General features: G+C 43.9%; 3 protein-coding genes across 3 annotated transcripts; 1 reads left to right on the plus strand and 2 right to left on the minus strand.

Annotated features, from left to right (window-relative positions):
- Nucleotides 1-5,264: 5,264 nt before the first annotated feature.
- Nucleotides 5,265-13,027, minus strand: LOC107297715 (kelch-like protein 20). The gene is made up of 8 exons (XM_015827075.1): nucleotides 12,976-13,027; nucleotides 12,199-12,290; nucleotides 11,635-11,803; nucleotides 9,388-9,531; nucleotides 9,163-9,296; nucleotides 6,655-6,863; nucleotides 6,296-6,402; nucleotides 5,265-5,491 (listed from the first exon to the last, which is right to left on the minus strand). The coding sequence occupies exons 1-8, from the start codon at nucleotides 12,996-12,998 to the stop codon at nucleotides 5,389-5,391; spliced, it is 981 nt and encodes a 326-aa protein (XP_015682561.1). The 5' UTR covers nucleotides 12,999-13,027; the 3' UTR covers nucleotides 5,265-5,388.
- A 2,556-nt stretch (nucleotides 13,028-15,583) lies between these two features.
- LOC107297713 (putative UDP-GlcNAc:betaGal beta-1,3-N-acetylglucosaminyltransferase LOC100288842) lies at nucleotides 15,584-17,186 on the plus strand. The gene is made up of 2 exons (XM_029286375.1): nucleotides 15,584-15,589; nucleotides 16,080-17,186. The coding sequence occupies exons 1-2, from the start codon at nucleotides 15,584-15,586 to the stop codon at nucleotides 17,184-17,186; spliced, it is 1,113 nt and encodes a 370-aa protein (XP_029142208.1).
- A 1,302-nt stretch (nucleotides 17,187-18,488) lies between these two features.
- PSMD5 (proteasome 26S subunit, non-ATPase 5) lies at nucleotides 18,489-25,831 on the minus strand. Its single transcript, XM_015827074.1, has 10 exons — nucleotides 25,647-25,831; nucleotides 24,359-24,503; nucleotides 23,907-24,020; nucleotides 23,057-23,185; nucleotides 22,208-22,317; nucleotides 21,861-22,003; nucleotides 21,076-21,267; nucleotides 20,862-20,971; nucleotides 20,490-20,630; nucleotides 18,489-19,355 (listed from the first exon to the last, which is right to left on the minus strand). The coding sequence occupies exons 1-10, from the start codon at nucleotides 25,829-25,831 to the stop codon at nucleotides 19,098-19,100; spliced, it is 1,527 nt and encodes a 508-aa protein (XP_015682560.1). The 3' UTR covers nucleotides 18,489-19,097.
- Nucleotides 25,832-27,369: the final 1,538 nt, after the last annotated feature.

A 27,369-nucleotide genomic window follows, 5' to 3' on the forward strand; every position in this document is an offset into this window, starting at 1 on the left:
GGCGAGATGAAGCAGATGGTGCCTGCTCCTCTGTTTTTTTTTCACTGACCTGTGCAAGTGGTTATCGTCAAAGATGAACATCTGATTGGCGTAGCATCCTGGGCTGGCCTGGGCTCCTGGCCTGGTGTCCTGGTGGCCAGGGGGGTGGCAGACTCTGGCTGGACCACGCTTCTCCTCCAAAGACGTCATTGCTGTGGTTTGGGCACCTCCAAGTGTCCTCCCGGTGGACGGACTCTCCTGGACATGTCAAGAGCTGGGCAGCCGGCCAGAGGTGGAGTCTTTCTGCCCACTGTGGGGCTGTGCTGCTCAAGGCCAGCTCCCCCAGCCAAGCCTCTCCTGGTTCAGCTGCAGCCTGCCAAAAGCGCCCGGGAAGTTTGAACCAGGATTTGGGTGCGCGGCCAACAGATCTCTGCCTTTAGACAGACCAGGATGGCGGGGAAGGTGGGAGGCAACATTCTGGGGAAGCTGGTTGAGGGCAGGGGGGCTTACCTCTCCGTCATTCACCATCGCTGCCGGGCTGAAGGGGCGATAGGTGGACGTCTCCCTCTTCCAAGCTGCTCCATCGAGGGTCAGGGAGATGCTCCAGAGATGCCAGTTCCCACTTTGCACAAAATGATCCATGCGAGGGGCTCCTTGTCTTCTGGCGTCATCTAGCGGCCGACCAAAGGAGAGATAAATTTAATTGGCTTTTTCTTGTAACGCTCCGGGGTGGAAGAGCCTTAAGACCTGCTTAGGTCATCTGGCCTGGGGGCGGGGGGGTGGGGAAGGGGGAGGGAGAAGGTCCCAGGGGTTAGGTCCCAAGATGGCCCCATTGTTGTGGATAATGTTTACTCTCTCCTGTGCTTGAGGGGCTTTGTAATCGTGTGAACGGTGACTGTTTTATATGTTTTGAATAAGGATTGGTTTGTATAGGTTTTACTTCGTTGTTGTACGCTGCCCAGAATCACTTTGTGTGAGATGGCCAGCCATGTAAATTAGATAGAGTTAGAGATAGAGAGAGATGGAGATGGAGAGGAGAGGGGGTGGAAGAGAGAGAGAATGTATAAGATAACATGGATGGATAGATAGAGATGGATGGATAGTAAAATAGAGAGATGGATGAAAAGACATTCAGATGGAGAGTTGGATAGATTAGATTAGATTAGATAGATAGATAGATAGATAGATAGATAGATAGATAGATAGATAGATAGATAGATAGATAGATAGGTAGGTAGGTAGGTAGGTAGGTAGGTAGGTAGACAGACAGACAGACAGACAGACAGATAATTGATGGATAGATTAAAAATGGAGAGAAAGATGGATGAAAAGACAAATGGACAGATGGGAGGGAGGATGGATGGATTGATAGAGATAGAGACAGACAGACAGACAGATAATTGATGGATAGATTAAAAATGGAGAGAAAGATGGATGGAAAGACAAATGGACAGATGGAAGGGAGGATGGATTGATAGAGATAGAGACAGACAGACGGACGGATGATAAAGTTGAGAAGAGAAAGAAGGGAAAGCAGAAGATACAAAGAGGGATAAGGAGATGATGGGCAGAAGTAGCTGACCCCATTCAACTTTGGTTTCAACCCTGTTCAAGTGTGGATCCAACCCTGATGCCTCCTACTCATGTACTCCACTCAGAAAAGCAGTTTAAAAAAAATATCACAGCTATATGATTAAGGACAGCCACTTTATTCGTTCTGTTCACCTTGAAAACACTCTGTCACTTGGGTGATTTTGAAAAATTCACCGGCTTGCACAATAAATGGGATCCTGCCTGATGCATTGACGCCTTGGCCAGGATCGTTAACACTCCAGAACAGGAGAATAAATCAAAGCAGCCCAAGCGGCAGAGATGCAATAAAGTTTTTCAAAGGGTCCCCTTTTAAAATAATTATCTCATAGAGAGCGACTTTAAAAACTATCCAGGGAAGAAGATATACAGGATGCTGCTGAGCAGCCAAACACTCATTTGGGGAGAGACTGGAACATAATAGTTACCGCTCATTCACAAACTCATAACGTTATTTTCCTAGCCTTTTGAAAAGCAACATCATAGCTTAATAACAGAATAACAGAGTTGGAAGGGACCTTGGAGGTCGTCTAGTCCAACCCCCTGCTCAAGCAGGAGACCTTATTCCATTCCACACAAGTGGCTGTCCGGTCTCTTCTTAAAAACCTCCAGTGTTGGAGCATCCATAACTTCTGAAGGCAAGCTGTTCCACTGATCAATTGTTCTCACTGTCAGGAAATTTCTCCTTAATTCTAGATTGCTTCTCTCTTTGATTAGTCTCCATCCATTGTTTCTTGTCTTGCCTTGTGGTGCTTTGGAAAATAGCTTGACTCCTTCTTTGGAGCATCCCCTGAGATACTGGAACACTGCTATCATATCACCTCTAGTCTTTCTTTTCATTAAACTAGACATACCCAATTCCTGAAACCATTCTTCATATGTTTTAGCCTCCAATCCCCTAATCATCTTTGTTGCTCTTTTCTGCACTCTTTCCAAAGTCTCTACATCTTTTTTATAATATGGTGACCAAAACTGGATGCAGTATTTCAAGTGTGGTCTTACCAGGGCAGTACCAATACTTCACGTGATCTTGATTCTATCTCTCTGTTAATGTAGCCTAGGATTGTGTTGCCTTTTCTGATGGTTTCCTTGATCCTCTGTCACACTGCTATTTTATATTGGGCTGACCCTAATGCTACATAAAAAAAACAACTGCCATTGAGTCCATAATCATTTGATTCCAACATTTTTATCCTCATCTTCTGAGATAATAATAATAATAATAATAATTTAATTTATATACCGCCCTTCTCCCGTAGGACTCAGGGCGGTGCACAGCATATTAAAACAGATACAAACAAAATACATCAAAAAACAAAAAAACCCCCATAAAACCAAATTAAAAGCCAAATATTGGAAGCTGTGTGTCAATTAAAATTTTCTTAAAATCATCCCTACCTAAAATCCTCCCTAGGTCAGGCCCGCTTGCTGGAAAAGCCATGTCTTGAGGGCGCGGTGGAAAGTAAGGAGATCCGGAATCATCCGGATCTCGGGGGGTAGATAAAGTCTGCAAAACTTTCGCTAAATCTAATTTGGGAGCTTTTAAAGCTGATCAATGGCTTCAAAACAAGGTGGACAGGATGCACACACAAAATCTTTAGAAGATTGTGCTGAATTTAAAATTTGGGGGGGGAACGCCCCCAATCTCCTGAGTGGAATTTCACAGCTTGAAAACAAGGTAATAAATTTACAAATCAATCTCAACAAATTAAACATCGTAAACCCTACAGGGCGAATACTTTGAGCCCTAGAGTGTATTTACTCAATTTATGTGCCACTCATCTCACTCTGCAGAGCAACTGTGGATGGCTTACAATCAAAATAATAAATATTAAAACATGAAATACGTCGTTCCTAGGCGAAGTGTTAAATAGAATTGTGTAGAGTTATGCATATTTATGCTAGTCACTGTTTGGGAGTGGTCCGTGTGCATTTTTAATTTTGTTCCAGTGGCTTTGATGCATAGATTTCTTTTCCTTTTAATCTGATCGCTTGACCATAAAAATGAAGATTTATCGTTGCTGTGGTTATACTTTCTCCAGCTTCTTGATTGAACTCTATTTACTGCATAAAATTATTCACGCTGCTTTCTTGACAGTTGCACGTTAAGCGCTTGGAAAGTTCTTCTTTTTAAAAAAATACTACTATATCCTGGAATTTCTTAACAGTTCTGGAATTTCTTAACGGAATACCAATCAAAGTCAGACTCCAGCCGCCAAAACCAGCAAGTGGCCAGCAGCAGCTGTGGCTGTACATATTTTGCTTGGGATTAAATTCCAGAGAATCTAATGGGTCGATGATTCGTGGCGCAGTTCCGTATTTCTGCCTCCCCTTTCCTATACGTGTGTGTTTTTCAGTTTGTGTTTGTGGCATGTGCCGACAGTAAAAATCCATTCAGTTGGCTGGCATCTGTCAACACCTCGTTCTCCTGGCTTCTAACTTCTCCAGCCTTGTAAGAGGTCCCCGTGGGAAGATCTTCTAACAGGAGAAAGCGAGCCAAGAGGAATGGATGGACAATCTTGTAAGCGGAAGGCGTGCCTGTAAGAAAGTCCTCCTCAGACAGACCATGATCCTACTTCTGCAAAGTAGAGTCTAACACTTGGGCCAAGTGGCCAAGCCATGCTAGCTTGCCAGCTTTTTCTTTAAAAAAAATAAAAAAGAGAGAGATGCTTCTTGCTTTGTCATTTGAGCTGCTTTGGTAAGGAAAGGGAGAGGCCAAGGAATTGCCTTGATCCCTTGGATCACAACACATGTCCTGCTTTGAACATGCACACAAGATGACAGAAAATTTAAATGTCAGTATTATCGGGAAAGAAAATGTTTTTCTTCGGCACCAATAAAAAAGAGCGACCTTGGCTGTCTTTTGTCCAATTTATTCTGCAAATCACGCCATCTAGGAAGAAGCATTCCCTTGGATCACATTCCTGGATGAATCAAATCACCGAGCAAAGATTATTAGGATATTAGCAAAGAGTGCAAACTCGGGCACACTTTGCTGTGTGTGAGTGTGTAAATCTATTTGACTACTGGGAACCATTCAGTTGCTTTATTTTAAACCTGGAGCGTCCAAGGTTATTAAACTTAGAGAACACCAATCTGAATTTAGAGGAGAATATTTTTTTTTGAAGCAGGACAATTGATGTAATTGCAGTCAAGCTCCTAGGGCCAAGAAGTATTTTTAGTCAACAAACCAGGATCACAGGGAATGTGGTTAAAACAAAGAAAGAAACATAATGGTAAATAGAATTTTTAGCCCTTTTTAGAATAACAATAGCACTTGGGCTTATATACCACTTCACGGTGCTTTACAGCCCTCTCTAAGCGGTTTACAGAGTCAGCCTATTGTCCCCCAACAATCTGGATCCTCATTTTACCAACCTCAGAAGGACGGAAGACTGAGTCAACCTTGAGCTGGTCAGGATTGAACTCCTGGCAGTGGGCAGAGTTAGCCTGCAATACTGCATTCTAACCACTGCACCACCACGGCTCAATCACTAAATATGGAGGTGTACATAGGTGTATCTTAACCAAAATATGATGGTGTGTGAACATATCTGGACTCAACACACGCCTATTTTGCTTCTGTGAATTCAGAGCTGTAGATTTTTCATTTTTGTGTTTTAACGGTTGTGAAATGGTTCACCGCCCAGAATCGTTTGGACTGAGACGGGTGGCTATAGAAACTGAATAAATAAAATAAATAATCTTGTTTCGGGTATGGATCCTCAGCTCTTTTGTCCTGCCACTGCTCAGCTCTAGCTAAAGAACTCACCCTACCTAACGTGAACCTAGAACTAGAACTCCTGGTTCATCTTCTGGTTATCTGCTCCAAGGGGACTCAAAGGATTCCACATTTTCGGTGGCCATTTGGATCACGGAGACGCCTCCACCTGGGTGACGGCTTTTCGTGTTGCCGAAACGTCTGCAACAGAAGGAACAAGGGGAACAAGTGTTAGCCTCCAGAAGCTGGTCGGCAAAGTGTGTTTCGCACAACAATGGCACATATGTCGAAGGTGGACATCTAGAATTCACCTAGGTGCCGATAGAATATTGGCAGCTCAGGGCTGAACTGTGGGGTCCTTGGTGCTTTCTGAATTCGGTGGGGGTATCCTTGCAGACGTTTCATGACCCAACTAGAGAACATCATCAGTGCTAGAAGGGAGTGGGGTTTGTGACGTGGAGGAGGAAAAGGAGGACTGTGGAGTCCTTGGTGCTCTCTATGATTCTTTTCTAATTGCAAACATTTCATTACCCAACTAGGGAACATCATCAGTGCTAGAAGGGAGAGGAGGAGGAGGAGGACGATGACGACGACGACTTTGGAGGTCCTTGGTGCTCTCTAAGCTTGGCTGTTTTCTTGCAGACATTTCATTACCTAACTAGGGAACATCATCAGTGCTAGAAGGGAGTGGGGTTTGCTCTCTCCCCCTTACAGCCCCCAAGATGCTACCTAGAAGGGTAAGTTGTAAAAAGGTCCTAAAATCATGCACAACTGCCTTGCTTAGCGACAGAAACTTTGGTCCCCATTGTGGACCACCTGTACAAGAGATGAATTATCTTCCTCTCTATTTAATGGATTCCCCCCCCCCCCCAGTTTTTCTAACCCCTTCCAACCTGCAGACTCTGGATGAGGAGCAACAGAGCAAAAAATACAGAATTCAGAAGAAGGGGAAAAACATAAAACCAAACCCGATTGAGCATGTCTGCAAAGGGACACGAAGACTACCTCCACGTGTTGAGGTCCAGGTCAAAGGCTTCAACCGTGGAAACGTGAACGATGCCGTCATAGCCACCGATGGCTAGGAGATACCCATTGATAGCAGCAAGATTTACCTGCAGTTCCATAATTAAAAAAAGAGGATTGTTTTCTTCTCAAGCTTTTAATTGGGTGCTGTACATCAGCTGCCCCCCAACCTTTGGGGCACCAGGGACCCGTTCCATGGAGAGAGATTTTTGTGGTTTCGCGTGCTGCCTGCATCTCGCAGACGAGGCTTCGCTTGTTTGCCCGGATCGGTTTCTGGCAGAAATTTTGGGCCTCAATTGTAAGGCGAGGACTACCTGTATTTTCCTATCTGGTCTCCTTACCTTACTCCTTTTTGACCTCATGGGCCTAACAGGCGTCCATCGGTTGGTGGAAGGATCAAAGCGCTCGGCACTGCGGAGTTCGGTCAATTCATCCTGCCCTCCGACGGCATAGATCTTGCCTTGCAAGGCAACGCAACCCAGGTTTTCACGACAACTGCGGAGCGGAGGGCAGGCGGACCACTGGTCTTCTCTGGGATCGTAGCGCTCAACTGAAAGAGGCAAGGGTGGGAGAGCCTGGACTTTTGATCTTTGTGTAGGGTTGCCAGGTGTCCACTATTTGAGTGGACAGTCCACTTTTTTCACATTATGTTCACTATTTTTTTTCACAAAATAGTGGACATTTTTTTTATTCAAAAGCTTTATGATGAAATGGTACGTAATCTAAAGCTGTACAGTCTACTTTTTTTACTACTTAACCCCCCCCCCCACTTGTCCGCTATTTTTTGGAATCAGACCTGGCAACCCTATCTTTGTGCTGCCAATTGTCACTTTAGGGCAGGGCAATTAACTGTTTCCAAAGCTGAAAGGGACAGTCTGTGTCCTAAAAAGTCATACTTCTGTATAAAAAGAACCTGAAAGGACTAGATTGCTTTTGGAACAGGAAGCGGGCGGTATAAACTCCTATGAACAGAATAACAAAGTTGGAAGGGACCTTGGAGGTCTTCTAGTCCAACCCCCTGCTCAAGCAGGAAAACCCTATACCATTTCAGACCAAAGGTTGTCCAGTCTCTTCTTTAAAAAAACTCCAGGGTTGGAGCATTCACATCTTCTGGAGGCACGTTGCATTGCATTGCATGGTACTGTATTATATTATTTATTAACAGAATAACAGAGCTGGAAGGGACCTTGGAGGTCATCTAGTCCAACCCCCCCTGCTTAAGCAGGAGATCCTATGCCATTTCGGACAAATGGCTGTCCAGTCTCTTCTTAAAAACTTCCAATGTTGGAGCACTCACAGTGTCTGGAGGCAAGTCGTTCCACTGGTTAATTGTTCTCACTGTCAAGAAATTTCTCCTTAGTTCCAAGTTGCTTCTCTCCTTGATTAGTTTCCATCTGTTGCTTCTTTTCCTGCCTTCTTGTGCTTTGGAGAACAGCTTGACCCCCCCTCTTCTTTGTGGCAGCTTCTCAGATATTAGAACGCTGCTATTATGTCAACCCTGGTCCTTCTTTTCATTAAACTAGACATGCCCAATTCCAGCAACTGCTCTTTGTACGTTTTAGCCTCCAGTCCCCTAATCATCTTTGTTGCTCTTCTCTGCACTCTTTCCAGAGTCTCTACATCTTTTTTTATATCGTGGTGACTAAAACTTCATGCAATATTCCAAGGGTGGTTTTACCTAGGCATTATAAAGTGGTATTAACGCTAATGTGGTATTGAATGTTGGAGATGAAATTCAGAAGGATGAGGATTAACTAGACGGTTGTGGTTTTGTTCTACAATTTCCATATTTGGGGTTGAAATCAACCACAGAATTGCTAAAACCAGATTGATTGTTTTCTGTTATGTATTGACGTGTTCCTCTTGGCTACGTCTTGGGTGATCAATAATTTCTCTGTGATCAATAATTTCCTATTTTGAATTGATACCCTTTCGTATGTCAACCCCCCCCCCTGGAGTTTTATATAACTGGAGTTATTTGATTCTTTTCTAATGAAGAGGCAAGGAAAATTACTTTTGGAACATAGGGTTCTGCCCATAAGGTCATTTTCCAGAATTGTTTTTTCACAGTTTATCTTTTAACTATTGCATTTATCTATTTTGACGTGTTAATGCAAGCGTGGGCCTCTTTTTGTTAACTAATTGCCTGCTCTAAATTCTTTCGTTAATTAGTTTAATATAATAATTACCCAGCCATGCACGCTACTGTAAACCAAGCGTGATTAGAATTTGGAAAGCTTTTTTCCATCCTTCATCACACCCAGCCTACAGAAACCCATCAGTCAGAAGCTTGGATTTCAATTAACGTCACAGATACATATAATCATTTTTCTATTTTTAATGTTTGTGTGAGGGGAGCAGAGAGGGGGAGAGAGGCAAAGATACTAGGAGACCATAAAATACTTCCACAACGGTGTAGCAAATTGGTTCCCAACCCACCAATTATTTTCACTCTTCTCCTTCCTGCCATTAATGCCAAAATAATAACAATAATAATAAAAAAACAGAGAAATTATAGAACATGCACTGTAGGACATCTTAGTCAAGGCTACGTTGGCTTCAGCTCAGAGAGAGAAACTGGAAAGTTTTGAAACAGAATTCAAGTAACTAAGGGGAAAATTCCTGACAGGGAGAACAATTAATCAGTGGAACGGAAGTTGCCTCCAAAAGTTGTGGATGCTTCATCCCTGGAGATTTTTGAGCAGAAATTGTTCGAAATGCTATAGGGTCTTCTGCTCAAGCAGGAGGTCAGACTAGAAGACCTCCAAGGTCCGTTCCAACTCTTGTTATTCTGCTTTAATGGTCTTGGAATAGAACAGGAACTAATTTAGCCCACAGCCAGGATATACCTGAACATAAGGGAGAATAGCCATCAGAACCCCCAACGGCATATAGATATCCATCCAGCGCGGCCAAACCCAGGCCTTTTCGGCGAGACTTCATAGGTGTCAACTTCTGCCATCTGTCCAGTCCGGGGTCGTACCTGCAAGGGCGAAAAAGTAGAGGATTCTGCAAAACGGGCAGTCCAGTTGTGTAGAGCGTGCTTCTCAAATCGGCATCCCAAACGGGCTTACCTTTCCAACGTGTTGAAGCAAACCAGCCCATCGAAGCCACCGGCGCAATATAAGTAACCGCCGAGTTCAGCCATCGCTGCTTCTTGCTTGGGTTCACTAAGAGGGGCGACATCTCTCTTCCACTCATTTGTTTCGGGCAAATATCTACCGGGGGAAGAAGAAAGAAAGATGGAGGAGAGGTTCTGGGTGTGCAAGGGGGGGGGGAAGTGTTTCCCTCCCCCCTCCAAAGGAAGAGGAGGAAACACTGACCCAAAGCAAGGACTTGTCCAACAAGACGGAAGTTTTTTAAGAAGAGACTGGACGGCCACTTGTCTGAAATGGAATAGGGTTTCCTGCCTGAGCAGGGGGTTGGATTAGATGACCTCCAAGGTCCCTCCCAACTTTATTATTATTATTATTATTATTATTGTTGTTGTTGTTAAGATTGCAGAGGAAACGCAAACCAGGCTAATTTGAATTTCTGGCTTAACATCAGAGGGAACCAGGTTAATCTGTCAACAAAGTGCTCCGATTTCTCCAAGCGGCCTCCGCAGCAAACAGGGGCTTAAAATTAACTCGACACATCTTTGACCCAAGATCATATTCAGCTGGCAGACGAGCCAGGTCAGCACTGAGCCGGAGACGTTGAGCTGGGCTCCGACAGAGCAGCGACACCCCCCCCCCCCGAAGTAATCCATCAGATCTAACAGGAGTGACGAGGTGCTAAACGGACACCCGAGAGGTCAGGACGAGAAGGAATTCTCCTTCGGTTGTCAGTCAAGACACACTTGTGATCTGCGGGCCCTTTGCTAAGAGGAAGATTGACAGAGGAAGGGCAGACAGGATAAGCTACCTGAGTCTCTTCCCATATTCTTGATTAACGAACCCAGGAAGGCAACATCCCGGTCTGCCAAGTTTTAGGAGCTCAGCCCTCAAGGATGCCAGTGGCATTCCTTGAAGCCATATCTCAGCTGATGGAGAGTTTCGCCTGTGCCCTCAGCCTCAATTGACAGAGATAGCTCTGCCTAACCGGTGGAAAATATTTAAATTACCGGCGTGAGTTCATTCCAAAAGCATTTTTCTCCTAAGCTTCTTGTTTGTCTGGCTTAATGGCAGCAGGTGCTTAAGAAAAAAAAAACAAAACCACCCAGTGCTGGCCACTGATGACTGGAAGTCGCATCCCTAAGCCAGGATAGAGAGCTGTCGGTCGCCAGCTTTGAAAATGGAGAATGGATCCTCTATAAAGTGAGAGAAACTTGTGCTTTGCACCTGTTGGGAAAGGGAATAGTAGCTCCGGAGTATTAGAAGCACTTATGTTTTCTTTTTTAAGGAGCAGACGTCATTGGGTAATTGACTGGGCTTGTAAATAAATAAGACATCATAAAAATACCAAGAGCGTCTTAGTCATCTCGCAAGGAAAAGGAACGGTACAAAACATTTCTCGACACGCTGGGATAATGACAAGGGATTCAAACAGTGCTGCCTCTGCAGATGCCATAAAACGTGTGGGCACAACTTGGAGTCGAGAGCAGGGAGTTGAAATCCAGTCAATTTCAGAGTGAGAAGGGAGCAGGGAATTGAAATTCAGTCAATTTCAGAGTGAGAAGGGAGCAGGGAATTGAAATTCAGTCAATTTCAGAGTGAGAAAGGAGCAGGGAGTTAAAATTCAGTCAATTTCTGACCGGGAAGGGAGCAGGGAATTGAAATTCAGTCAATTTCAGACTGAATAAACCCCCCACCCCAACTTTCCTTGGGTCATGTTAAGGAACAATAGACTATGCTGGAGGTTTGCAAAGAGGACGGTTTCTGGAGAACAAACGGACTCTCTTTTTTTCCTCAATTTTAGTTACTTTTTTTTTTCTAATGTTCAGAGCAGGGAATTGGAAATTCAGTCAATTTCAGACTGAGAAGGTAGGCGGGGAAAGCAACTTAGAAAAAAAAGGAAGTAAAATTGAAGAAGAAAGAGAGTCTTCCATTAGACACGCTTCCCGTTCGTTCTCCAGGAACCGTCCTTTTTGCAAACCCCCAGCAGAGTCTATTAGTTCCCTAACATGACCCCAAGGAAAGTTGGGGGGGGGGATTTATTTATTTAATTAGATGCCGCCAACTCGAACGACTCCCAACAAATAAAGAGCAACATAAAACTAAAAATAAATAAATAAATAATAGAAAACAGACTGGACCAAAGGTTGAGTCTGCTAGGAAAAAGCAGACGGATCCAGTCATCTACCGTGCCTTGGTGGTCTTCCCTCAAGGCCCCCCACTTACCTTTCAACGCTATTGAGGCAAATAAGTCCATCGTGGCCACCAGCTGCATAAATGGATCCATTAAGGGAAGCCACCCCGATGCCACTCCGCTGTCTGGAGGCCGAGCCCAGAATTTGCCACTCGTGATCCAGGGGGTTGTAACGTTCCACCCCACTGGTGGTGCCTCCAACTATAAATCAAAGCAGTAGGTTTAGTTTTGCCTTTGAACAATTCGTCCAACAGATATTTGATTGGCTGGTCTAGGAAGAGATTGTGATCCTTACAGCGTTGCTGCATTATTATGTTGATTATTGCTATTATTATTTGCTGTTCTCAGCTGACTTTTTCCCAGTGATTTTCTGTTGTTTTATACGATAAGCTCTTTTTTATTATTATTATTAATCTGCAAGCTGTTTGGCTGAAGTATGAACAATAAACGCTTTAAAGATTTAGCCTTTTGTTAAAAAAAAAAAAACTTGTTCTAAACTCTCCTGGGTAGTCTTCTCCACCCACCACTCACGAAAAGAGGACATTGTTGGTTCCTACTGCAGAGAAATACAGAAAAGGAGAACCCAACATACTTACTTGCATAAAGAAGCTCTAAGGGACGTCCATTGTTGGACGATGTAGGATTGGTTCTCCAACTAACCAGCTTCCTGTTTGGTTCGATCTGCTCCCTGCGGCAACCCAAGATTCAATCATCATTAACATTATACTGTATATATATAAAAAATATGATTATCGTCCTTCTCTATGAAATCTTCCAAAGGAAAGCTAAAGATTATGTTCTGAGCTGTAAATTTTGCTCCTGCAAAGAGAATTTGACGCCAGAATCAAAAAAAGAAGCAAGGAAATTTTAGAAGCATCCGTGGATGCTTGATTCTACGCCTCATCCCTCGACTCAGAGTAAACAACAAGCAGAGAACTATTTTAAAGAGATCTGAAAGGAGTTTTGGTCATCCCCCTAAGGAATGGGCGAGCGTGGGTCCTGCTTTACTAATTTTAGTCCTTTTTTGGACGGTCCGACTGACCGAATGTGGCTTGAAGGGAAACTACTCTAAGAAGGAAGAACAGCACAGATTTTGGCATTGCTAAACTCCAATGAGCAATATAATGAGCAGCCTTTATTTTGCCACTCAGCCTCACCATATACAAAAAACCCCCACCATTTTATCTTGGCAGATGGCAGCACCTGGCTAGTTTTGTTGGGTATGGAAACAAACCAGGATGAGACCCAGTTAGATCGGAGCCTCCCACAGAACCCAGGGCTGTAGGTTAGACCGAGAAAAAACAAGGAAGTCCAGTTGCCTTTTGGGATAGGATAAGGTCCGTTTTTCCAGCGTGCAAAGTGAGTTAACTTACCCTCTTTCTTTGTATACACCCATCCTCTCGTCTTGGGGATGCTCCGGAGAGGCTGTCCTTGAATCAGGATGCAAAGTCCCAGGCTTATATGCGAACTCCGAAGCCAAAAATAGGAACAGCAGGCATCTCTCTTCACTGAGTGACACGCCCGGGAGGGGGGGAATTCACTTGAAGCCATTGTTCCTTCTCCAAAGAGACTAAGAGTCTGTGTAACCAGACACGATATCCAGCCGAAGGGATCTTATTCCAGCTTAGAACTGGGAAGCTGGGCTCATGAGTCACTCTTGAGATCATCTAGATGCTCGAGTTCACAGGTCTTTGGCCCTCCGTGCAATTCATGACATCAATGGGGCAGTTAGGCTCAGGATTGATTGATTGATTCCATCACCACACTGCTTCTGTTCCAGTGGATGTCAAAAAGAGGAGGGGGGGCAATGACAGGGCTGTCGTTGAGTTTCTGGACCCCCCAAAGACATCTGTGGAAGGAAAGATGGACAGGAAAGGAAGGAGAAAAGAGGAAAAGATTAAATTTGGCTTGAGTTAAGTAAAAGGTAGGTTAGACATGGTTCCACTGAGAGGCAAGTTTAAGAGGTGTCTTGAGCCCGCTTAGTTGACAATGACAACAGCCAGAGAACCACAAGGTTGTCACTGAACTATTTGCAGCTTCTCCCAGGAGCAAACTTATGTGCAACGGATGATGTTGAATCAAGTTCTTTTTGATCCCCAGTGACCATGTCATTTCCCCCCCCCCTTCAAGACAGTCTATCCTGTAGACTTACGTTGATTCTTAATGATGACATAGACGGAATTTCTCCATGATCATCTCTCCTTCACCTGGTCCTTCAGCCACTGCAAGCTGGACTCTTGAGTCCATCTCTTTTCCTGCTGGCCTTCCTCTTCTTCTGTTTGTTTATGTTTGTTTATGTTTATTTAGATTTGTATACCGCCCTATCTCCCTTACGGGACTCAGGGCGGTGAACAGGCGATAATAAAAATCACAATAAATATCTATTCTAAAATCAAATTAAATAAAGGCCTGCTCTAAAATACCCCATATAAAAACCTATACTAAAACCTAATTAAGATTACGCCAGGCCTTCCCCCTTTCCACTTGTCCCCGAGGCTTATAGAGGCAGTCCTCAAATTACAATGGATCATTTAGGGACCGTTCAGAGTCACAACAGCCCTGAAAAAGGTGACTTAGGACCATTTTTCACACTTAACCACCTTTGCAGCATCCCCCCAGACCCATCTGACATTCCTTGTCATAGTTAACACAACAAAGAAACCCAAGAGGAAAGTTGATTGGACGGAATAAAAGTAACACACACACACACCACCCTTTGCACAGGAAATCAGATAGGTGTAGTCTGACATGCTACATGTATTTGCATCCCTGAATATCACCCACGTTCATTAAAACGAGGTCTGACGTTGGTAAGGGGAAAAAAAAGATGGTTTGGAGTTCACAAAAGAGATAAACCAGACCCAAATGGGTACCGACGAATTTTTTTTTTTCTTATCCAGCCAGTTTATCTTTTCCTACATTCCAATGAGCCTGAACATTATTTTAAAAGCGGGGAAAATAAGTCAGATCGAAATGCAAAGGGACCGTGTTAGTTCAACGAGTTGCACACATGCATCTCGTGTCTTCTCACTTGGCAGGCAGGGTGCATCTGAGCTTGGGTCCAGCCGGGCCCTCCCCGCCTCCTCCCGGAGTTAATAGAAACCGTCAAAGATGGGGGTGAGCAGCTGTGGAGAAGCCGAGAGATCTGCTTGGGTCCGCATGTGCCAGGCTCCACCTGTGGAAAGAGATCTCTTGACACATGCCGGGCGAAGCTGGCGTGCTTGGCCGGGCAACGGATCCCCCTGGGCTGAGCCAGGAATGCGGCCACGCGTTCATCTTGGTCCCCGCAGACTTTATAAATAAAGGTGGTTTATTTGTAGTAGGATAATAATGTTATATTTATAATAGAATAATACATGATATCACGGGATATAGCCTGCCTTCAGAAATCGCGGGCGCTCCATCACTGGAGGTTTTTTAAGAAGAGACTAGACAGTCACTTGTCTGAAATGGTATAGGTTCTCCTGCTTGAGCAGAGGGCTGGACTAGAAGACCTCCAAGGTCCCTTCCAGCTCTATTCTTTTCATATATATGTTATAAGGGGGGGAAGGCATGTTGTATGTTTGCCACTTAAGAGTTCTCTAAATGGCAAATATAAACAGAAGCTTTTGTTCACTGAAACCACAATCTTTTCTTTAAAAATCTCTCTTACACACACACACACACACACCTGCCTTCGTTCAGTTGTACTCTTCTGTAGCCTCTGTTGTGGTACAGTCAGAAATTAAGAATTCTATGCCAACACGTAACATGATCACCGTCCTCTGGAATTACACCGGCTTTGCTCGGACACAAAAGAGGATGGAAATTTTTTTTAAAAAAAAGAATGTTGAACTTGGTTCCTGACACAAGGGAAACTGTATCTGGGTGTTTTTTTCTAAATGAAATGCTACTCCAATTGCAAAAAGGCTCCCCGTGCATCCAAAGGTGTACACACCACCTCTCGACTTGACAAATTCAAGCGTCATCTCCACCAAGAATATGCAGGTAAGATCTGAGCTTCTAACACTATTCTGACAATATTGAAATGAGGTTTTAAATCCTACTTAAAAAATCAAATGCTTTTTTTCCCTCTGAAGTGCATTTTGCTAATCTATTCAGGAGCAGTTTGACATTTGTGGTTTTTAGCACACATTCTATGCTGCCAGACTGAAATAGGAAATAAAACTTTCTAATTCAGATTTTGTCTAGCTGGCTAGATTCCTTTGGATTCTGTTCCATATTCTATTCTATTCCATTCCATTCTATTCTAATTCTTTTCTATCATATTCTATTCTATTCCATTCTGCATTCTATTCCATTCCATTCCATTCCTTCTCTATTCTATTATATTCTAATTCTATTCTATTCCATTCCATATTCTACCCTACCCTATCTTACTCTACTTGTCAATATTTCTGACTCTACAGCAAGAACTGAAAAGCACAAATGTTGGAAGGAAATGAGCACTAATCTTTATTCCTCTCCATTTCCACAGCTATTTTGTAGGCTCCGAACTCACCAGTGGTGTTTTATGCTCGTCAGTGTGGCCCTTTTCCACATTTTGCTCTTCGGAGCCGATCTGCTGGAAGAATACTTCTTACAAGCCATCCCCACCACTTACATGGACATGAAAGTCCTGAGAGCTCGGGAAAGAGCCCGGATACTGGACATGTCCTCCATGAAAACCAACATCTCCAAGGCTTATGTTCTTAGCAACCCAGAAGCTTGCTCCAAACAAGAGATCTTCCTGCTGGTTCTCATCTTCAGTAGCCCCGAAAACCTGTCCAGGCGCAACGCAATTCGAAAAACGTGGGCCAACGTGACCGACATCCAAGGTTACACCACTCTGGCCTTGTTTGTGTTGGGTGAGCCATCTTCAGCTAGCGCCCAAATGGAGGTCATCAAGGAATCAGACCAGGAACAGGATCTAATCCAAGGAATCTTTCTTGATAGCCCAGAGAACCAGACGCTGAAGATCAAGAGGGCCATAGAGTGGACCGTCACTTATTGTCCCCAGGCCAGGTTCATTCTCAAGGTAGACCAGGATATGTTTGCCAACCTCCAAACCTTGGTTGAATACTTGCTCAACTTAAGAACTCGCCCGGAAGACATCTATCTTGGGAGGGTGGTTCATCAAAACGTCCCTAGCGAAGAATCCCAAAATGGCACTTTTGTCTCCGTGAAAAAATATCCTGAACGGTACTATCCCGACCACTGCAGTGCTACGGCCTTTGTCATCTCACAAGATGTTGCTCGGAAGATCTACGTAACATCTGGAGAAGTTCCTCTTTCCCTACCCCCTGGCATCTTTGTGGGTGTCTGTGCAAGGGCGGCCGGCGTGGCGCCCGTCCACAGCTCCCGGTTTTCTGGGGAAAGACGTATCTGGTACAACCGATGCTGCTATCAATATATTTTCACTTCCACTGTTTCAGAGACCAGCCAGCTTCTCCAGGAATGGAGGGAGATGAACGGCAGTAAAGACTGCACGTTCCTGGAAACCTATTATGGGCTGGTGTCCTGCAGAATCAAGACGTATCTGGACGGGTTGAAAGCTTTGCGAGTCAACGCCGTTCAGAAAGAGGCTCTGTATTTTTCTGACTAGAAGAATCAAATCATAGCATCTCCGTTTGGCTTCCTTGTGGGCTTACAACAATTTTACTTACTCCCCCTTCTTATTGGTATTATTCTGTTGCTTTGCATGTACACTGAGAGCTTCTCCACCGGAGACTTATTCCTTGTGTGTCTAATCACCCTTGGCCAAATAAAGGATTCTATTCTATATTCTATTCTGCTGGAAAAAAAAGAGACTTACAATCGGTCTTCCCACTTACAATCGTTGCGGCATCCCCAGCCATGTGACCAAAATTGTTCATTTCTCGTTCAGCACTACATAACTCGAGAACTCCTTGTATAAAGGTAGACGATCACTTGACCATAAGCCAGCTGTGTACAGCAGCAACCAAAAAAGCTAATACAATCCTGGGTTGTATAAACAGAGGCATGGAATCAAGATCACGCGAAGTACTAGTACCGCTTTATAAAGCCCTAGTAAGACCACACCTGGAGTACTGCAGCCGATTTCGGTCACCATATCACAAAAAAAGATGTAGAGAGTTTGGAAAAAATCCAGAGAAGAGCAAGGACACTGCAACCCTGTTTTTGTTTGAAGACGTTTCGCTTCTCATCCAAGAAGCTTCTTCAGCTCTGACTGGATTGGTGGGGAGTGGAAGGAGACAAGAAGCTGGAGACTTTTTGCACACTTTTTTTCCCCTTTGAAAAGGGTAATTCTACATGATGTTTATAAGCACAACAAAAGCAGTATTTTGGAGCCAACATATACACCAAAGGCAGAAGCTTGATCGAAACGGGACTGAAACCCGGACTGCGAGTACCGACGTTCACACTTTCTTCAGTTCAAGACGTATTTCACAATTGAACCCAAAGCAGAACAGAAGAAAAACAAATGTCTGCACACGGGGAAACCACTCAAGCGTTACTACAGCCGTAGAATCATCTATTGTGGGGTTACTTTGCTGCTTCACAAATTAGTCAGGTATTAAGCCACCCGTGCATTTAACACCCATAAAGCTGAGCTGGATTATGCCTATTGGACTCTGGTCCTTCATGAAGAATCACTTTTTGATGCAAATTGTACCATGTTTGCAGACTGGTGTGTAGGAAAAGTGACAGGGCTGGGTCCTAACTAAATTAAGGAAGTGTGTGTGTATATATATTTACTAACTCTTAAAGGCACTGGAAGATGTCTTTTTTGGAGGAGACTGTTGGGAATAAAGTCTCTGAGAAGTGAGCATAAATTTTTCCGTTCCTGGGGTTGAGATTAAGAGCTGGGGGGGGATGGACAGTGGAAGGTGGGGAGAATAAGCATTGCTTTGTAAAATGGAGATTTGTTTAGCCTTTTATGTAAGATATATTCTTTATTCTTCCATTTGCTTTTAAGAACCCGGATTAAATCAGTTTGCTTGTTCCCTACGTAAAGTTGTGTGGAGGAATATCTGTGTCACGGCAATTGGAACATCAAAAAAACCAACACTGAGGAGGTGATGAAAAATGAATCCCTCTGAGCACAAATCTTAAACCCAGATGGTAAAACAACCCGTGTGATGAACAAAAAACAAACAAATGTTTTTCACAAAGGAAGGCGAATATACATATCCCAGGGTCCTGCAACATTATCCTAGGAAAAATAGTTTCCTTTATACTTTATAGAGTCTCTCTTACTGGTTTCTTGGATTTTAAGGAGCGTGAAATGGTGGAACCTGCGTTTTCCATCGGGAAAATACCTAGGAACTCTTCCTATTTCAAACCAACTGGCATTTCAATGTCAAAAAAACAACCAAACCCAAAAAAACAAACCCTCATACCAAGTTAATATTTCCCACCCTTTCCTTCTCCTCTCTACAAAACAACAGGCCAGCCTCACCTTCCAGGAATCCAGAAAGTTTAGTTAGCCCTGGAATTACTGAACAGTAGCTTAAAATTACATCTTCCAAAGCTACTCAGCTCCTTCTACAGCGGTAGTTGAGACAGCCTTAACGTAATACGGCCCCTCACGCATATAAGCCTTCAATCTTAAGTAATGCTGGTTTCCCAAAATATCGGCCGTCGTCTTTGAGTTAGCCAAAGTCTTGACAAGTTCGTATTTGGCCTCCTTAGAAGCTTTATCTGGTTCCACCGATCGGTCCACGATGTATTCCACAAAGCCAGGACTGGCCAACATCTCCTGCTGGGCCCAAGGTTGATTTGCAATGGCCTGGGGGGAGGGGGGAGGAGGAAGGGAAAACAAGGCAGATTTTGTTAAATGGTTGACATCTGAATTCCTTCCATTTACAAAACGTCATCAGTCTAATTAATATATTTAACCCGATGTAAAAGCTGATGAAACTAGTCCTCAACTTATAAACAGTTCTTTCTTAGCAACCGTTCTAAGTCACAACGGCGCTACTCATGACTCAAAGTCAAAGTTTTAAGAGTTGTGTCTTCCCAGACTTCGGGTGTTTTGACAACACGGCTGCGTTTACGATGGGTTTTGCTGAAAAACTTCTATACATAATAATAATAATAATAATAATAATAATAATAATAATAATAGTAAAGTTGGAAGGGACCTTGAAGGTCATCTAGTCCAACCCCCTGCTCAGGCAGGAAGCCCTATACCATTTCAGACAAATGGCTGTCCAGTCTCTTCTTAAAAACTTCCAGTGTTGGAGCATTCACCACTTCTGGAGGCAGGCTGTTCCACTGGTTAATTGTTCTAACTGTCAGGAAGTTTCTCCTTAGTTCTAGGTTGCTTCTCTCCTTGATTAGTTTCCACCCGTTGCTTCTTGTCCTGCCCATGTTACAGTTTAGCCTCTCTTTAAGACCCCCTGAAGTCATTTAATCAGGAGGTAAGGTTAAAAAACTCTTCCGTTCAGTAGACTTTAGAACAGGGGACAATTTTTATCAATGGCTAGAAAAAGGAGTTGGAGAGAAAGGAATGTGGTATGTATTATGTAACCTTAAATATGTATTAGTGAGAAGAAGACTATCGGGTGAAGTGAAGATATAAGAAATATATTATTAACTAACATGCTGATTATGAAAATATAGACACTATTACTGATCGTCTTTTAAACACATCAGTCCAGACAAGATGCTGATTGCTAAATACTAAAGAATGTCCTTTTATAAAAATTAATAAAATATGTAAAAAAAAAAAAAAGCCACCTCTTCCAAATTAAAACAAAAAACAGAATTAACCAGCAGAGGAAAGCCAGTCTCTTAAAGCAGTTTTTCCTGTTCAGCTGGAACATCACCCTGATTATCCTCGACCGCCGGCTGAAAAATTCTGGCTGATGCCACCCCAAAGAATGCCAGGCTGGGAAGAAGCTGCCCCAAAGTATCTTACAGTGAAGACTTTCAAGGCTCCGCAGTGGAGATCAGGGAAAGGCTGAGTGCTGATGCTTTTGAAGAGTTCCAAAGGCTGGTTGGATAGAGAGGAGAACCACGATTCTGTCATCCGGAGAAGATCTTCGGTTTGCTGTTCAGGCTGTGTGCAAAAGAGTAGCGGGTGAGTTTGCAAACGCCTCTGACCCATCCCTTTTTTTCTTGAAAGTTTCAAAACAAAACATCCAGCTTCTTCTTCGGGTCACATTCAGTGGCGTTTGCAATGGCAGGATATACTTCTGGGGCCTGGCTGGATGGCAGGGAAGTGTCTGCCGCCAGGTGGGAGAGAGCGCGAGGGGCCACGTGGGTGGCCGGGGAGGTGCCGATAACTTACCTGCAAGTACAAAAGGGATGAAACAGCATCCAGACATCGGATTCTCATCTCCGCCGGGGCGTTCTTTATTTGATGCCCGATTCTGTTTAGCACCCGATGGAACCGACTCCCTGGAAGGCAAACCAAACTCTGCTCTGGGCTAGGCATGTACAGCATCTCCTCCCTCCACATCTGTAACCAGATGTGCACTTTTACCCGCGCCCGCTGGACGAACCTGTCTTCTGGAGCACCAGCTTGCCCTCCACGTTTGAGCCCAAGATCCCGACCGTGTCCGCCGCCACGCCAAACAAGGTTGGGTCTTGGACTTCGGCCATGTTGAAGACCTTCTCGACGAAGGCAGGGTACTGCTCGCAGATCTGCTGGGGGCTGTCCACGATGGCCAGGTTGCCAAAAAACTTAACAAAACCTGCAAAAACAGAGCAAGGAGAGGATTGCCCCTGGAGCCACTGTGCACTTGATCACTTAACTTTTCCCTCTTCTTGCTTGTAAGGGCACGGCGAAGACACAAACCGGGCTGCAGGTGGGCAGAACCGAAAGCAGTGCCCCGTGTTTCTTAAGAGGAACTGATACGGGTTCCACCTTATAAATACAGGAAGCAAATTATTCCTATCAGAGATCTAGGCCCTCTTTATCCAGGGCAAGCTCTTCCCTCTGCAGAAAACAAAACTGAACCAACACTCAAACTGAGAGCCTGACAGAAACTTGAGGATCCCTAATGTGAAGCAGAATGAGTGCTGCTGAATGCAAATCATCCCAAAGGTGCTTTTTTTTCAAGAGACAACTGGACTTTCCAGTTTCGTTTCGCTTCTCATCCAAGAAGCTTCTTCAGCTCTGACTGGATGGTGGGGAATGCAAAGTAGGCTTAAGGCCAATGAAAGAGGCCCTTTGGGAGCCTCCAGCATACATTTAACTGCACTACAGGGGTGGAGAATAGCAGGCCACAGAGATACAGTATCAACCCTACTAAGATCAAGAGGCCCAAAGGCCACCTGTAATCACCTGGCAGGTAAAAACTGGAGAAGGGATCCGAATCAGCTCCAATGATTATATTGGAAATCTTGTCGATGATGCCTTGCTGGGCAAGATACTGTCGTCCATGTTGAGTGTGGGCGAGTGAGGTCACCATCTCTATACAGGTCGCTCTGTTTTAAAACAAAAAAACAACAAACGGACTGCTTCAGAGAGATGAGAATCAATACGCCTCTTTTTATTTTATTTTATCGGGCGAGGGACTGGCGATAGGGAGCAAGCAAGATTGGGACACAGCCATGCATTTACAAGCAGCAAAGAGATGGCAAGGACGCCCCCAAGGCCTGCTGGCCTCTCATTCGTGCTGAGTCCCGTACCTGACAAGCACGTCGTTTCCCGTCAGTTCTCCAATCATGTCCGCTATTAAACCGCTGTTCACGCAGTAGTTCAGAGAGTCCACCGACGTGGAGGAAATATTGACCACTAGCTAACACAAAGGCACACAAGACAGGAATCTGAGCCAAGTCTCCTTGCAGGTGTCTCTGCTGCCAATAGGCAGCCACACCTCCCCCATTTGTAAGTCAGATGTGCCGTTATTTAATTAAGAAAAATCAGCACATGTAGACAGGTTAAGCCGCTCCGTTTATTTCCCTTTAAAATGAAAATAAAAAATCCTATTCCCTCCGAGAGATTTCTGTTCTGTTAATGTTAGTCTTTACGTAGCCTTAAGAGTGCCAAGTAAAATTAATCCATTTAAAGAAGCTGCATCCTAGTCTCCAGCTCTACATCCACCTACTACCAAATTCTCTTTCATATGTATCTTCTCCCTTTGTCCCAAAAGTGGTTTTTTTTTTCAAAAGGCAGCTGGGCTTCGTTTCTCCTTGAAGACGTTTCGCTTCTCATCCAGGAAGCTTCTAGAACTGAAAAACCTTCTTGGAGGAGAAGTGAAATGTCTTCAAGGAAAAACGAAGTCCAGTTGCCTTTTGAAAAAGCATCTTTGGGACAAGTGACTTGAGAATCTCTGGACACCCTCCCCCCTTAATCGTCATATAATACCACGAATTTTATCCAACTTGGAACGTATCCTTACCCCCAGCCAGCCACAATCAGAATTGTTTCTAAATCCCCAAGTTACATCACCCACCTGACAGTTAAAGACATGCATTTCTGCCCTCTTTTATCTGCTAGGCTCAAAAAAAACCCCAAAAAAACACATTAACTCTTGCCTCATAGACGCGATAACGTATGATGTCGCTCTTCGCCATGACATTTTTCAAGTCGATCAGCAAATTCCCCGCCAGTAAAACTTCTAAACCCTCAGGCGATTGTGCTATCCTGGACAAAGATTTGATGGCCTAAGAAACAAAGTTGTCAATGAAAATGGGAGAAGCAGACCTATGCACACACCGGGGTGTGGAGACCCTGAATTAGCAGAAGGCACAATAGTTGCAAACTTTGAATACAGAGCCCTTTCTGTCCACTTCAGCGGGTTAAGGTGAAAGACCTAACCATTCTCAGAAAAATATTTTCCAGAAGGAAGAAAGCCTTTGTACAATGGGGTCATGTAGTCTAGCACATTGGGGGTTTTAAAAATTATTTATTTGAATTTATTTGTCAGAGGCCTAAACACAGAGAAAGGCACACAACTGACATTAGAAATACTCAAGAAATAAAGAGTTTTGATTACAGTTATGGGTATCGAAGTTAGTGCATAACTGAATATATCCATTTTCTTTCTAAGAGATTTAGCAGGGGGATCCCAAAGAGATTCTTGAAGGATCTACATTTGAGTTGCAAAAGCAGAAATAGGGAATGCAGAATGGCTACCAATAATTTTTGGGGAGGGAGATGTGCCTTTGAGTCTATGTTTAATCCTTGGCAAGCCCCTGTAGTGTTCTTGGCAAGATTTTGGAAGTGGTTTGCCATTGCCTTCTTCCCGGGGCTGAGAGAGAACGACTGGCACAATAGAGTAGGAGATTTATAAATAATTGCCGAGATTTATACAGTTCAAATCTTCTGGCATTCATCGATGGCCTTCCCTCCCCAAGCAGCAATTGTCAGATCACAAGCACTGACCTCTTTTGCCACTGCTATTTTCTCCGCAGCAATGCAATAGATAATCTGCCTCAATAATTCAGGAGTGTTAAGGATTTCTCTGATGGCAACAGGGTCTTCAACAACTCTTCCAACCTAGGGGTGCAACATAATCTATAGTCATTTTTACATTCTTACTTCTGGTCTTTAAATCTCATTCTTAGCTGCTATTTTTCTGCTGCATTGCAGTTTCATAAACCAACAGTTTTAAAATAATAGCTCAAAGCATTTGCATTCCGCTTACTAGCCAAAATTCTTAAGGCAATAACTGTAATTAAAACATAATAACATACAAGACAGGCGAGGTTAATATACAGTGTATCACCTCCAGTGTTGTTTCAAACACTTGCAGAAAATAGAGAAGCGCACGGCAGGATAAACATCTCAATCTTAACCTCGTTGAGAAGATTACGAAGCTAAATTGCAACACGTACTTGGGAGATGGTTAGGATTTTGACTGAATCATCAGGGTGGAACAGTCCCTTCTGAAGTTCTTCCCCAAAGTTTTGGATCACATCCAAGGGATCCATGACTTGCAGGAATCTCTCCAAGATGGAGACACACAAAGAGATTTGCTCACTGTTTTGCAAGAGAAAGGAAAACCCAGTGTTTGCTAACGAAATAAGGAAAGGCGTAAATACAGTGCAAAATAAATGATCTCACTCCTTTACGGTCCCGCTCTTATGAAAGCCCAAGCCTTCAGACACCAATTTTCAAGGAAGAACTGATTGTGATGAAGATCAAAGGCTTCTCCCACACACACACACACACACACACACACACACCACCAGAACTCTCCATGCAAACTAACCCCACCCTTTCCAAAACCTTGCCCAAGCATTCACCAGCAATTGCAAAACCTACAGACAGCATAAAATCACTTTCCCAACCTATTGTTGCTCTCTCTTAACATTATTATGGTCATTTCAAGAGTTTCCACATTTATAAAGCAACATTTTGAAGAAAGGGAAAGAAAGGAGGGACTGGAGACCAGGAGGCACAATGTTTGCAACTAAAAACAAAACTTTCTACATCCACATAGAAATATATAGACACATATTTGTGTGTGTGTGTGTGTACACACAGTGTATGAACATTTATAAATACAAATGTGCCATATACACATACACATCAATGTCTCTATACATATACAAATATTTCCCTTATACACACATACATGTGTGTATAGAGATTTGTGTGTATATGGCACATATTTGTATTTATATATGTACATACAGTATATGTGTGTGTGTGTGTACTTATATCTATATATTTATATCTATATATCTATATATCTATATATATATACACACACAATCAAATATGCATGCAAATGTAGGAAGTCAGCACCCCCACAGAGAAGGAAATAATAATAGTAGTAGTAGTAGTAGTAGTAGTAGTAGTAGTAGTAGTAGTAGTAGTAGTAAAGTTGGAAGGGACCTTGGAGGTCATCTAGTCCAACCCCCTGCTCAGGCAGGAAACCCTATACCATTTCGGACAAATGGCTGTCCAGTCTCTTCTTAAAACCCTCCAGTGTATTTGTAAATATTTGGGGGGATATTAAAAAAGGCAGAATATTCTGACAACTCAATAAATTGGACCATCTTCCCTAAAGCAGTCTCCATTTTGTTTATTCCAGGTTTGGATTGTCCCCCCGAACATAACAGGTCCTCCACGAGGACTAGAGCCTTGGTGCAAGGGACCCCCCCAATCCACCCTCACCTCTCCCCGCGGGCCAGGAGGACGAAGAGCCCAGCCAGGGGGTAGCCGGGCCCTCGCTCGCGGAGGGCGCCGAGGGGCAGAGCCTGCACGGCCGCCCGCAGGGCCCGCAGCTCCTCCAGCGGCTCTTCCAGCGTAGCGACCCGGCTCAGCAGCGCCAGAGCAGCGTCTACCTCAACCGCCGCCATCTTGGAAAGAGGAGGGAACGTCTCGCGAGAATTCGGCAAAGGGGCCGAAGGCCCCTTTCGAGTCCGCAAGGCTGCGCAGGCGCGGTGGCGCCCTCTTTGTTGCGACGTGGCGATCACGCAAGCGCTCCGGTTGATGATTGGATGGAGAAGCCGGGCGGGAGGGAAGGAGAGGAGGGAGGAGGTCCCTCCCACTCCTAAGAGGCTGACCCCGCGCGGATGAGTGGATATGCCACATTTCCGTGTCTTTCAACGAAGCCGCTATGCGGGGCTAACGTGACGCCTCTCCCCTCCAAGAACCCTTTTAAAATTTTTTACAAAATCGTCCTAACCAGAATGTATTAGCCAGCCTCCGGCAGACGCTTGTAAATTCAAGAGCTGCCGCGCTTTGGAGGTTCTTCCCCGCTTCGTCCTGTTTCAGTTTTTACCGCAAATGAGGGGGCCTATCATTCTTTCTTTACCCCTATGACCTCCAGCTGAGTTTTAAAAAGTTGTTTTCTAACTCAAAACTAGACTCAAACCGTAAGGAAAATCGGACACTTGCTCACACTGTGTGTGTGTGTGTGTATCTATAGCTAACTCGGAGGCCTCTATTTAGACAGATAATAAAGTGCAAGTGCATAAAATAAAAAGAGTGCCTCTGAGCATGCCTAAAGTGTTCCTTCTCTCCCCCTCCCCTATCCCTGCTAACGAGTAATAAGAATAAAGGGCCAGAAGCATTTGAGTCTGAAAGTCTTTTTTTTTTCTTAACATTTTGCATAGACCCTTTTGTAATTCTTGCAGCTGCCGTACATTCTCACGCAGCGCTAGCAATACAAACCTATGGCAAAGTTATCAATAATTCTTTTTTTTTTAATAATTGTACCCCTGACACATTCATTGCCATTTGAACAGAACGAACACACAAAAAGGTCAGTTATTTAAAAAAAAAAAAGCAGCAGCCTTGACACTGTGAAGGTGCAATAGAAGCGTTTACAAGATCAGTCCAAACCAATGCAAAAATAATTATTATAATATTTAAAAATACAAATAAGTCCTTCTGGGGGAGGGGGGGGGAGGAAGAATATATATTTTAGAAGCCCTGTCTTGTTTGTAGGGGCCTCGAGCTAAACTGTGCAAACAGGAGCAGGAAAATACAGTTAGATTCAGAATTGCTCTGCAAATATACTATAATGTACTATATATATATATAGAGAGAGAGAGAGAGAGAGAGAGGCACTTGTGAAAAAAGGACCCTTGACAATGTAAAATGCAACAGCCAGTTTTGTGCTTTTCCTGGCTCCTTTTGAGATATTTGTCATAGCCGGACCATCCTGGCTGAAGTTATGACCAAATGTTAGGCTTTTGTCCACGCCAGCTGAAAAAAACCCGCAAATCATCCAGCCCAAAACAGACACAGAAGGAAGCTCCACAACCGTATGTCGACTTCAAATTAAGTTCAAGAGAATCCAGATGTGTGTCGCTAGTGCATTTGTTAATTTCTCCCTTCGGTCACATTAGAACTGCCACCCAGCTTAGGAAGGGTTATTGTGGGGGCGCAG

The sequence above is a fragment of the Protobothrops mucrosquamatus genome, unplaced genomic scaffold, assembly GCF_001527695.2.
Source record: "Protobothrops mucrosquamatus isolate PMUCROS unplaced genomic scaffold, P.Mucros_1.0 scaffold3479, whole genome shotgun sequence".
Taxonomy (NCBI): Eukaryota; Metazoa; Chordata; class Lepidosauria; order Squamata; family Viperidae; genus Protobothrops; species Protobothrops mucrosquamatus.

Bases quoted from the DNA above. Each gene is read 5' to 3' on its own strand.
- LOC107297715 (XM_015827075.1), bottom strand. From the start codon at position 12,998: ATGGGTGTATACAAAGAAAGAGG. The intron at 9,297-9,387 runs GTAAGCCCGTTT...TCGCCCTTGCAG, and splicing joins TGCTTCAACACGTTGGAAAG to GTACGACCCCGGACTGGACA. The intron at 6,864-9,162 runs GTATATCCTGGC...TGCCTCTTTCAG, and splicing joins CTATTCTCCCTTATGTTCAG to TTGAGCGCTACGATCCCAGA.
- PSMD5 (XM_015827074.1), bottom strand. From the start codon at position 25,831: ATGGCGGCGGTTGAGGTAGACGCTGCTCTGGCGCTGCTGAGCCGGGTC. The intron at 23,186-23,906 runs GTCAGTGCTTGT...TTTGTTTCTTAG, and splicing joins AAATAGCAGTGGCAAAAGAG to GCCATCAAATCTTTGTCCAG. The intron at 20,631-20,861 runs GTAAGTTATCGG...TTTTGCACACAG, and splicing joins CATCCCTTTTGTACTTGCAG to CCTGAACAGCAAACCGAAGA.